Source organism: Scomber japonicus, chromosome 13 (assembly GCF_027409825.1).
Source record: "Scomber japonicus isolate fScoJap1 chromosome 13, fScoJap1.pri, whole genome shotgun sequence".
Classification (NCBI taxonomy): Eukaryota; Metazoa; Chordata; class Actinopteri; order Scombriformes; family Scombridae; genus Scomber; species Scomber japonicus.
The window spans coordinates 20,661,941-20,674,331 of NC_070590.1; the positions used below are offsets into that span (position 1 = coordinate 20,661,941).

Here is a 12,391-nt window from a genome sequence, read left to right on the forward strand (position 1 = left end):
TCTTCTTTCAATCAAAACATTTTCAGGTTGTTTTGAGAGCTGCTTGACAAAGAAGTCAGGTGGTAAACCTATACCAACAAAACGTACCTAAAAACAAATAGTTGATTCAATATGACTATTTGATGCAAGTAATGGATTTGCTATAGATTAAAATTCTTGGAATATTTCAATGATGGCTACAAGGTTATTTACACTAAGCTGTAGTTGAGTGAAAACCAAACCATGTGTTCATGAACTGACTTCAGAGTGGTTTGCATCCAGTGTAATTTTCACCCCTGCTGTCATTCTCAGTAGACAGCTAAATAAAGTAGAAACGCTCCCACATTATTATTTGTTCTAGTACATCTCGCAGCTACAGTAAGCAATAAATGTTTACAGTTGATTATTTTCTAACAGCTAAATGAGGATTCAGTCAACTTAGGTGTCACTTTTAGATGCTCATATAAAAGTGTGAAGTCTGCTTTCTGCCTGAATGTGTTGCTGACAAACGCCAGTCTCAGACAGTGACTCCAGGCGCTGCGGCTTCATTAATTGTTCGCCTTGTTGCCACACTTGGGTCACCGCAGCTCCCACTCACATGGATGAATGGCAAATGAAAAGCTTTTCAAGACAATTTGGAAGACAATGAGCAGAAAAGCTTCCAGGAATTTTTGCTTATTAGGAAAACTTAGGATGTGAGAATTTCAGAATGTTGAACACAATGAAATCATTTTGCATTTCCGAGGAAGGTAATTGGATTTATTGTTGAAAATACTCCGTGTATAAGCCGGTCGAAGAGCCACCTTGGAGCGTCAAGGACGATCCCTCTCTGGAGACAATTAGGAAACATTAAGCCAGGAGCAGGGAAAGGATTTTAAAGGGCACAGGTGTGAATGGAAGTACAGGTGTGACTCTGAATGCAGATAGGAGAAGCTGGACTAAGGAAAATATGGAAGTAATACCCACTAAGACATGTACTGTATAGCTCAGAGATGCATTTCCTTGCTTCAGTGCTTTTCTAAAATGTCTAATCTGTATTCGAGTCCTTTCAATCCAATCCTATATGATATCACTATCGCTCTGGACATTTAACATTTAGATGAGTTCAGTGCCTGAGTATACTTATCAAAACTGCGGGGGAGTGTAGAAAATGAAAAGACTGAAAAAAAAACACACACAACTCTCCACCCCCACAGTATCTTTTTGAGGCTTCATACTCTGCGATGGAGACTCAGAATCAAGAGAAATACGGAAAGAGACAGAGAGCATGTGTGAGCTTTGACTTGGTAGGGAAGTTTAAAGAAATCGTTGAGTGCAGCTCTCTCCGAGCATGCTTCCTCAGACAGGTGCTGTGCGGTACAACGTTTTGGGTTTAATTAAGTCTAGTGTGCGAATGAGAGGCGGAGCAGGGAGAGGCACACTGTGGAGCACAGGCAGCTACAGAGCGAGAGGGAGGTTTTGCCGGAGCCTTGACCTTATTTTACATGTTGAAGTTAATGGAAAGGAACAAGCACTGTCATCACAGTTTCTCCCCGCACTCTGTGTCTCTCGTACAAACACACACAAATGTACTTGTGCTCGCACGCTCCCTCCTGCCATTGCAAATGTTGCTCTTAAACATCTTTTTTTTTTCCTTCTCTCCTTTTCTTTCTAGCAGCTATTCTTTGTCATAAAATCGAAGGTCTTTGTCATTTCAGAATCTCAGCTCTCTAAATGTTCTCAGTGTTATGAGATGTGACTCATTGTATGTCTCCTCCTGCGACTTGTAGGTGGTGACCTCGGGAAAGAACGGCAGAGGATACCACTATATCCTCGCGAACCTGGTGAGAGCTCGCAACATGAAACAATTCAACAGAGCACAGTAAAAAAAAAACTGGAACAACACTGCTCAGTGTGATGCAATTCAGTACAAAGAAGTGCAACACTTTTGACTAATTTAGTATTTTAAGATAATTCTCTCAATATGTAGCCATGATAGATTGAGTTTGGGAATGATTAAACAGAATGATATGTAAATAAGACAAGAAATAATGTAACGAAGAAGCTTAAGCAGTTTTGAAATGTTTTTTTAGCTGCTAATGATCCATTTCTCTGCTAGCCAGTTGTGCTCTTTGCTCTCAGGGCTTTTCCAACATGAGCCTGGACAGGGTTATTTCTGGTGGAGCCAACATCACAGGCTTCCAGATCATCAACCCAGACAGCCCCATCGTCCAGCAGTTCCTCCAACGCTGGGAGCGCCTGGATGAAAGAGAATTTCCAGAAGCCAAAAACACTCCACTGAAGGTCAGTGAGGCATAGCTGCCGAGGCTGCAGTTACATTTTATTTAACATCTTCAAAGATTCCTTTTTTTCTCACCCTTTTCTTCCAAGTTTAGAGGCAGTAACTCTGCAGAAATGAGAAAATACGTCAATCTGAATGTTTTCAGCAAGGCGTTGCTTAAATAACTTGTCACCTGCATGTCCTTGAATAGAGGCGGCTTTCATACTCACGCAATTTTCATGTCAATCAAAATGCAAGGCTTTGATTTTCTTACTTTTTACACCAGTAGCTCTGTTCTCTGTGCATACCAAGTATTTGTACTGAGCTCATGCTCTGTCTGCACTGGTGATGTCACTGTTTCTTGTGGCTTTGTCTCAGTACACATCAGCACTAACCCATGATGCCATCCTCGTGATTGCTGAGGCTTTCCGGTATCTTCGTCGCCAGCGAGTGGACGTGTCTCGCAGGGGGAGTGCGGGTGACTGCCTTGCCAACCCTGCTGTGCCCTGGAGCCAAGGCATCGACATAGAAAGAGCCCTTAAAATGGTAGGACTGAGGGTGTTCAATGTCTATGTATACAGCTCCGCTTACTTATAGTTCTTTGCTTTATCTCATTGCTACCAATTTTACCTTCATGGTAGCTAATTTTGCACAAAATACTGATCTAAACTAACTAAACTGAGAATATAAAAACACAAGACACTTTCAGACCTTGACAATACTATTGGAAATACATCTTTCACAGAAAACACACAAGGAAAACCGTAAGGCGTTGTAGATAACATAATACGCCATATATCAAAAACGTTTGTTTATGTTTAAGCTGTATGTTAGAAAAGGGTGTTATCACTCTTCTCTTGGTGCCTGGCAGGTCCAAGTGCAAGGTATGACGGGAAACATCCAGTTTGACACATTTGGTAGAAGATCTAATTACACAATTGATGTGTATGAGATGAAGTCAGGAGGCCCCAGGAAGGTAAGTGAGCACAAAGCCTCTGAAACATCATTATAACTTAATTAATGTATAATAAACTACTCTTCATAGGATTAGGAAAACTAGTAGTATATACACAGGCAAGTTTCTGTGATGAGGATTTTGCTCTCTCATGGCATGTTGGCAGTACGCGATTTAGGCTTGATTTTGATGCGGACAGAAGTTGCCAGTAGCCCGGTCTTGCAAAGTCAACCCAAATCATGTGAGCTCACATTCCCTCTGAGATTTTAATCTGGAGACAACCCTGCAGGTGGTAGCTGGGTCAGTCTACAAACTTTTGGGAAGTAGTTGTTTAGATGATGACAGGGCCACATTTATTCACAGACAGGTTATAGTTGATAACTGAAAATAAGTTTGGTGTTTACAGAACAGCTGTCATATGTTCCCAACTTGAAAATGTGATACTACTACTGACAGTCCAGCAGGTGGTACATCAGTCCAGTCAAGAGTCTAAAGGCTTCATGGTGATGCCTAAGTGAAGCACAGAACTGTCAATCGTCTTTTGTACAGCCTACTTGAAATTAAATTAAGCAATTGGACCCTTGGCAGACAACACCAACCATAGTAAAGCCTGTGGGCCAGTTTTGCAAGATTATCTGTAACTGATATTTTGTATATGTGTATATGCTATTTAAATGTGACTTTTTAAAGTTCAGTTCAGCGTTTTCTACATAGAATCCTCTGAGAGAGCCTGTAGAGCATCATTGCTACTGAAGCTGTTAGGTGGGTGAGCAGCTCTTGTGAGGCAAATTTTACAGCCTCTCAATCTGATAATATCCTCACGTCCATTACATCACCAGTGAGTTGTATTGACTGGTGGACATATTGTATGAATCCCAACAGTAGTATTTACTTGTATCAGGATTAAAATACAAGTTTGCTTTAAGCAGCAGATCTGCTCTGTAAATTACATGCATTTTATTCTCTTTTGAGGGGAAAAAAATCAGTATCCAAAAGATAGAAAATGTATATTTTTATTGTATTTTACACTGTATTTGAATAAAGCAGAAACTGCTATTTGATCATTGCTGTGATGTGACAATGAGGGACAGCTAGACATCAGTAGACATGGACAGAAAAGAATCACTGTGAGCCACAATGCACATTAGCTTTCAGCTACAGCGTGTCCCCTTTGTTTACAAGCATGGACACGTGTTGTCTTGCGCCTCGGCTCACTAAATGAGCTAACAAATATCCACTGGGGAAAAGTGTGCTTGCTCGAACGAGTCATCTAGCCTGTTAGCTTGTCAGCTGTAGCATGTGTCAAAGTCTTTTAGTTAGTCTTAGATGCTGAATGATTAGACTCTTTTTCTTCAATGCCACTAAAAGAACACTGTCTATTTTCTATTGGCTTGTTAGCTACAGTTAACAGAGTAAGCCTTTTCACATTGATGAAAATTGACCAGTTCAACTCTGCTTGATCCTTTCTGATATCTCCAAATTATTTCTTCCTTTCAAAAAAAAAACAAAAAAAAAACTACTTACATTTGTTTTTAAAATCACTTTAATAGGATATTTCACTGCTAAAGGGAATTACTACTGTATTTTCAGTTGGACTTTAAAATTCTGTGCAGGTTTGACAGCGCCCATCTGATCACTCAGTGCTCTACTGTAATTGGACTTTGTATAATTGGGCAGGCCAAGGGCAAAAACACAGCTGTCTCAACACAAACACATACACAAACAGAGCATTGAGGCTGTAGCTTGTCGAACTCCATGACCCTGAACTCTGACAAGGTCCCCACAAAAGCTGGCACCAAAAGGAAGTGGCCCCATACTGTCCATATAGCTCAGCTCACAAGGCACCATACATCGCAGCGGCCCACACATCCAAACTCAGTGTGAGACAATCTGCAGTGACAACAGAGTGAGTACTGAGCATTATAGCTACCAGAATTGGGAGACGTTGACTTCTTCTCAGCTGAATACATCAGAGTGTAACGGAAATAAAAAAAAATGCTGCTACTGGAGGTTCAGCAGACACAGGCTAGTGTTTGTTTTTGTGTTAGATTATACTGTGTGTGTGTGTGATATGTGTAGTATTAATAGCACAGTAGAACATCCTACTGCACTGGCTTGATAGGATACATTCAGGCTATTAAGTTTGCCTTGCTGGTATTAATTTTATCAGACTTCAAGTGCTCTGTTGATGCTACTTTCCTGTTATGTAAGAGAACATTTGCAGATCCAGGAATAGATTACTCCTACTCTGCTGAAGTGTAGCCCAGGTGAAGTGAGAAGCACCACTACAAGCTTTTTATAACATCATACATCAGGCAAAACCAACTCTGTCTCCAGCTGTACAGATAGAGCCGACCAACTCACACGCACTTGGGAGGCTCTACTGTAAAAATGTCTTTCTGCTTCTTGTGATAACTGTGAACGTTTGTGTTGTTTTCAGATCGGCTACTGGAATGAGTACGAAAAATTTGTATATATAATGGATCAGCAGGTCACCAACGAGTCCTCTTCTGTGGAAAACCGAACAATTGTGGTCACTACTATTATGGTACACTCTCAAGCAGGTTTTAAGTGTTTCACATTAAGATTTCTGCCACTCAAGGTCAAGGTGTCCATTGTTGCAATCTGTCCTGGGAGGGTAGAATTATTTTATTTTGAGTTGCTTTCCATCCACTCACTACATGTTGAAACAGTCGATTCACAAAGAGTGTTTCAACTGTATCCGTGTGGGTGCCAAAGCATTTTGGTTTTTTTATATTACAGTGGGCTGTTGTAGTAGTGACATCACAATAACGGCTTTGGTAATGATAATTATAAAAGATAGACACCATTGTATTCACATTCAGTGCATACGTAAGTAACAATGTTTCCCTCTCATTAAGTAAACTGTCAGTGTCGCTATGGACAATTGTGTCTCACTGGAGACATGAAATGATCTGCACACAAAGACATAAACAGCCAAAGGCACCAACCTTTGGTTGTTTATCCCTTTGTTCAAATTGACTTCCCGATTCTTCCGTAGAAGTTAAGCACTGAATTGTAAATTTTCTCTGAAGCCAGTGCTCCCAGTATATTAGGTTTAGGGTAATACAGTGGTAGTTAAATCATGATCCATTAGTTGCAGGTCAGTAATCATCGGCCATTTTTAAATGTAAAATAAGGTACGCCTTATCTTACATTTAAAATCATGGCCTCTTGTTCCTTCTGACTTTGCCTATTATGTTTGCATCTTAGGCAAATTCAGAATGTAATAGTCATACATTTCCATTTCAATGTCTAGAAACTCATTATCCTCATGAACAGACTAGAAAGACAACAATATTCAGAGTGAGGGTAAAAACACAGAAGAGTAGTGCCATTGCATTATTTTCTCACTGCCAGGCATGCCTTTGATTTAGATAAGATCAACTATTATTTTAGATGTGTCATAGTCATCTCATTTACCTCATGTTGATTTTCCTACTTCCCATAACTTCAATATGAACTTTATATTCAATGAAAGGCCTCCCTTTCATTGTAGGGTGCGGCTCTTTCATTTTGTCTTTCATAACATTGTACATGAATTCAGGATGGAAGAGAAAGTAAGGAATTCAAACAGTGAAGAAGAAAGCCTGTCGCATCCTGTAAAAACATCAGCAAAAGATGAAAGTCTACGCTGAAGATCTGGAACCACAAAGTCATCATTATATGAACTCTTTTGTAAGCCAAATAACCTCACCAAAACATGTACATGCCATATGAAAGTAAAGTAAAGAAGTAAATCACTGTTGCTGAATATCTCCAAGGTGACGTCTGTTCATCTAAAGGAGGTTTAATGGCAAACATGTTTTACATGGAGGAGGAATAAGATGATATTTGATTGAAATCCAAAGCACAGACATGATGTGGATCAGTATGATCAACATAACAAGCAGATTATTTTATTGTCATGATAGTGATGAATGAAAAGAAAATTGAATTGCTATGACATTTTATTCTGTCATAAGACTACTCTTCTGATGTGGCTCGCACATTTTTGCACATTAATATTTGAAAGATGACTGGATCATCTCTGCAGTTTTTTTTATGTCTTAAGTCTTTCTGCTGTCACTGACATTTACTTTATGAACTGGAAAAGTGCTCCATTCAGCTTGCCCTTCCCCTTTTTGCCATGCTGTTGCAAAGCACATGCAACCCCCATCTATTGCTCACATCCACAGATTTAGCTTACGGGTGAGGTCAGCATGAGGGAGCCCTGACATCCTGCTTTGCTTCCTTTATATGTGTTGGATGCTTCATTCCTCCCGCTGGCCCAGTCGGCCTCTTTACTCCAGCAGGGGCCTGCTTTTTTAGCCTGTCAAATCCCCCAGTGACATCCCTGTAAATGACACTGTCTGTGTAACCTCCTCTTGGTCTGTCTGTTCGTGTTCCCCTCATGTTTGCTTGTCATCCCAGCATGTGTGCATGCTTTAGTATCAATCAAGGCCTTGTGTGACCTTGGTCTCGCCACTGTGGATGTGTGCTTTCTTGACTATGAACTCAAAACTTTGTCTAATTAACAGGAAGCTCCGTATGTGATGTACAAGAAAAACTATGTGCAGATGGATGGGAATGACAGATATGAAGGCTACTGTGTCGATTTAGCTTCTGAAATTGCAAAGCATGTGGGGATAAAATATAAGCTGTCAATAGTTCCGGATGGGAAGTACGGAGCCAGAGATCCAGAGACCAAGACGTGGAACGGGATGGTGGGTGAACTGGTTTATGGGGTAAGTGTCAGTCCGCCTGTGTAGCTCATAAGGGGATGGGGATTAGCTGTTCATCATCTGTTTCATCATTTCCTGCTACTTCACCCTTAAGATTTGTTCAAATTATTGTTTTATTGTAAGGCTTAAATATCTTGAAGTATCCTCTACATTAAAGCAGAAGATTATAAAACTCACTCAGTTCATTTTTTAAAACTAAACCAAACGTGTATGATGCAAGACTAAAGTGACTATTGCATGTAAAATATCCCATTTTATCAATCCTTGTCAGATAAGCAAGCGTTTTTAAAAACTCACTCTTCCTTCACTCCTTGTTGTTGTAAACTTCACTCACCAGGGAGCAAATATGAAGACTTGTAGCAGCTGGTGAAGAAGCCTGTTGGAAAACACTGTAATCAGTTTATAGCTGTATTACACCTGATCATGATCTGTCATGTGGAAAAACATCTAGAAAGTGGGTTATGAGTGATTTTTAGGAAACCCTTCTCCAACCTGTAAAATCTCCTCCGCTGGTTTTATCATTCGTCTTGAGGATCGCTCACACTCAAACTGACTTTAACAAGATGATTTGCATCTTTTATGAGACCCCAGCTGCTGAATGAATAATGTTTAAAGCCTCTCATGGCAGACTTGAATCTAAAAGATCTGCATGCAAGTAATGCTTCAATGCAGTTTTCTCAATTCAATACCTGTACTTTCTTTCTGCAGTTATGACTATTTTACTTCAGACCTCCCAGTAGTAACTGCTTAGATGTAGAGCGATGACCCCTTATGTAATTGAAACGGCCATTCTGTATTTCTGTATTAACGCTGAATATGCATTTCCATTAATTCACCATTCAGATGTAAATGACTTCATTCAAGAATGAATAACGGGCAGAGACCCAGCTTACATTTATCTAAGACATGAATCCTCTGCTTTAAATATTTTTATGTTTCTAAGCCAGTATGGGGTCCAGTTACAATACCACCCTCTCCTCAAAGCATATCTCTGCAAAAGAATTGTCACTGCAGCGTGATATTAATTGATGAGTCTGTCGGGCTTTGCAGAGGATCTGATGGAGGTGAATTTAACAGGCTGATTCACATTTCATGGACTGCTTATATAAGCTCCTCCACCTCTGTCTTCCAACCCACCACTTGATTCATGGAGGAGATTTGGATCGAGACAAAGACATTAGCCAACACAAATGCTGAGTGACTCATTTTCAAATGGCAGATCCCCTCTTGCTGGCTTTATCACTGGTCTGCTACTCAGTTTATTCTAAGCTGCCACATTTCACCACGTCCAATCTGTTTATTTCATGAATTTACATTAAAGCTGAGTGCTCTATATCACCAGCTGGCCCTGTATATGTGATGTGAAGTAAGACAGTGTGACTTATAAATGATCGTGTTATTGGTTTCACTTGTTTATCAGTGTTTGCTGTAATAAATCAATGTTTAATATTTTGGTTGGTTATTTATGGTTTGTGCTGAAAGACTAACTCCCAGTGTGCCTGTTCCTATTTTCACAGAGAGCTGACATAGCCGTGGCTCCCCTAACTATAACGCTGGTACGGGAGGAAGTGATAGACTTCTCTAAGCCCTTTATGAGCTTGGGAATCTCCATTATGATTAAGAAGCCTCAAAAGTCCAAGCCCGGGGTGTTTTCCTTCCTGGACCCACTGGCCTATGAGATTTGGATGTGTATAGTTTTTGCCTATATTGGCGTGAGTGTGGTGCTCTTCCTGGTCAGCCGTTTCAGCCCTTACGAATGGCATCTGGATGAGAACGATGAGGCCAAAGACCCTCAGAGCCCTCCAGACCCTCCAAATGACTTTGGGATTTTTAATAGCCTGTGGTTCTCCCTGGGCGCCTTCATGCAGCAAGGATGCGATATCTCACCAAGGTTGGTTGTTGTGTTCATTCTCCACCACCTCTCAGTTGTCCTCATCATCTCTGCATTTTATAGTCCTGTACATACATCTCCATCCTGCCATGGTGCATATAGGTTATTTTGAGCCTTGGTTTTGCTGCTCTTCACCTAATCTCACCCTTCCCTACAATGCACTTCCCTCCCATTTCTTTCTCACTCCACTTTACATCCCTTTGTTTTCATGCTGCATGCTGCCACTGATGCGTTGCATCCACAAAATAACTTATATCCACCATGCTGAGGGCTGTAAAATGCATAGTGGTCATTACATTTCAGTCAAAGTAGCTGCCTGAATTCCTCATGACTCTTGGAGGGCTACCGTGTTTTTGCTGCATGTCTCATTTTACGGTCATCAACTTGGTGCATATAATGTATTTCATGTGGAAGTCCATCATCGCCTTTATTTGATGAAGCACCGTAACTACATTATGTATTTTCCCAATTCAATGGCCATCCACTCATCCCCTCCATCCATTCATCCACCCATCTCTTAACTCATCGCTGTTGTGATGTCCCTGACCTCTTCTTCAAGGATTCTTGCTCCCATCATCATTTCTTCTGGGACTTTGGAAGACTGCAGAAAAGCTGGTTGAAGACCAGTTTTGGATTAGTCTGACAGTGAATGGAGTGATTAATGATGTGCCGCCAGAAGAATGTGGGTTTTCAATGGTGGGGGAGATTTAACATTTTTTCAGGCTTTATTCTTGTATTAGGGAAACACAATGAGAGCTGTAAGTATTCACTGCGAAGAAACATCTGAAAGATACACACAAGGACAAAATCTAAGTGTAAAAATATAATATGGGATAATAAAGATGTAAGTTAGTGTGTGTAATAATGCACATGTTTAATAACAGTGATAGAAATAACACATTTTATCATTTAACAAGAAAATCTGCTTTACAAAAAAATCCACCCACATTCATCCTGTGAAGTTCTGAGAGTGAAAATGAGTGCCTCTTATTTCCTGCTCGTCTAATGTGTGTCATTGCAGTGTAGTTTCTGGATGAAAGCTGGTAATAATCAGTGCATCTAAATAGCTTTTCACTGTCTATATGCAGAAATGATTTAGGGCTGTAGTTGGACATAACTCCAGTCAATGCACTAAAGAAGCACAGAGGATGAAGCTTGTTTGAAGCTGAAATGTGCAAATATGTGAGACTACAGCAAATCATAAGAATTCAATTAAATGGTAAATGTAGGATTTTACTTTGCTGCCAAAGGACTTTCTTTTCAAGCTGTTTTTGAATGGAAACTTTTGTTGCTCAAGGTCATAACCGCTATTAAACTAAAGAACAAGAATAGGAGACACTGCAGTCTGCACAGATGTGTCATTTACACTCATTATTAAAAATATTAATACAGTAAATACAACAGGAGTGATAGATAACTGAACCCTGCCTGTAAGACAAATGATTGATCAAAAGAACATTCTGCTGCAGAGAGTATCAAAGAGGTTTGGTAAAACATAAATTCGGCAGAAAACCTTTCAAGATAAACAGATTTCCCAGTAGTGATGCTGTATTGGAGGTGCAGTAAGGTTAATTTAAACAAACCTGATGGCTTGCAGCTGCACAGGTCTTTAGTTATTTAAATGCTGAGTCTATCGTTTTTGCTGAACACAGTATTATGTTGGCCTGTATTTTAAACTATAGCCACCAGAAAAGGAAGCATTATAATAATACTTTATATAATCTTGGGTGCATTTTTAGCTCCAACATCTTTTCTTCTGACTCAACCATGTTTAAACCAAAACATCTCAAGTATGATCATTGACCTTAATATAATGTAATTCTTGATAATTATCCCAATTACCTCAGACATTTACAGACATACTTTGAAAAACTCTCTCTTTTCAACTTTTAATAATGGAGTTGCTGCAGACTGTAGGTTTTGATTGTAACTCTGAATCCCAAACTGAATGAATGAATAAATAAGCTATGAAAACAATATATTTTGAGAAATCCAGAGCATCTGCAATGCAGCGATGCAGTGCAAATGGATCCCCTTTTGAAATGAGAAAAGCGAGTTCATCTAAGAGCAGCGTGCTCAGTGGAGGATGTGTGTGATGGTGGAAGTTGAGGATGCCACCAGAGAATATAGTCAAATTTGAAAAAATGAACCCTGGGTTCAACCGCCAGGCACAGATTTAAAGCCGGAGCCTCTTACGCAGATGTGAAAACTGTGAATAATTGGTTAAGGACCAGTGAGCAGGATGGGAGTATCTGTGTGATAGAGCATTTTGGCTCATCACACCCTGACTTCAATAACAGGCCGAGCCTCATGGTGCATTTACCTCAGACTTGTTCTGTTCTCTGTGGTCTAAAGTTGTGGCTGTGAGTGTTAAATTTGACAGCAGTTGAACAAGATTAAATGTTCTAACAAATGTAGCAGATAAACTACCAGGCGTACCAAAATGCTCACAGTTGCTTGTTAATGTTTAATTGAAGACCAGAACCTGTTCTATTTCACCAGTGATAAGGAAAATGCACAGTAGCACAGTAGCACAGTACAGAGGCTAGCTAGGGGCCATT

General features: G+C 40.0%; 1 protein-coding gene across 3 annotated transcripts in view; it reads left to right on the top strand.

Moving 5' to 3' along the window:
- The window catches only part of gria3a (glutamate receptor, ionotropic, AMPA 3a), a 72,648-nt gene that overhangs the window by 42,564 nt on the left and 17,693 nt on the right, over positions 1-12,391 (top strand). For all 3 annotated transcript variants that reach the window (XM_053332354.1, XM_053332351.1, XM_053332352.1), the window contains 7 exons: positions 1,749-1,802; positions 2,101-2,262; positions 2,618-2,785; positions 3,111-3,215; positions 5,635-5,742; positions 7,736-7,942; positions 9,457-9,830. In XM_053332354.1, coding sequence (XP_053188329.1) covers positions 1,749-1,802; positions 2,101-2,262; positions 2,618-2,785; positions 3,111-3,215; positions 5,635-5,742; positions 7,736-7,942; positions 9,457-9,830 — 1,178 coding nt within the window. The remainder of the gene's footprint in view (positions 1-1,748; positions 1,803-2,100; positions 2,263-2,617; positions 2,786-3,110; positions 3,216-5,634; positions 5,743-7,735; positions 7,943-9,456; positions 9,831-12,391) is intronic.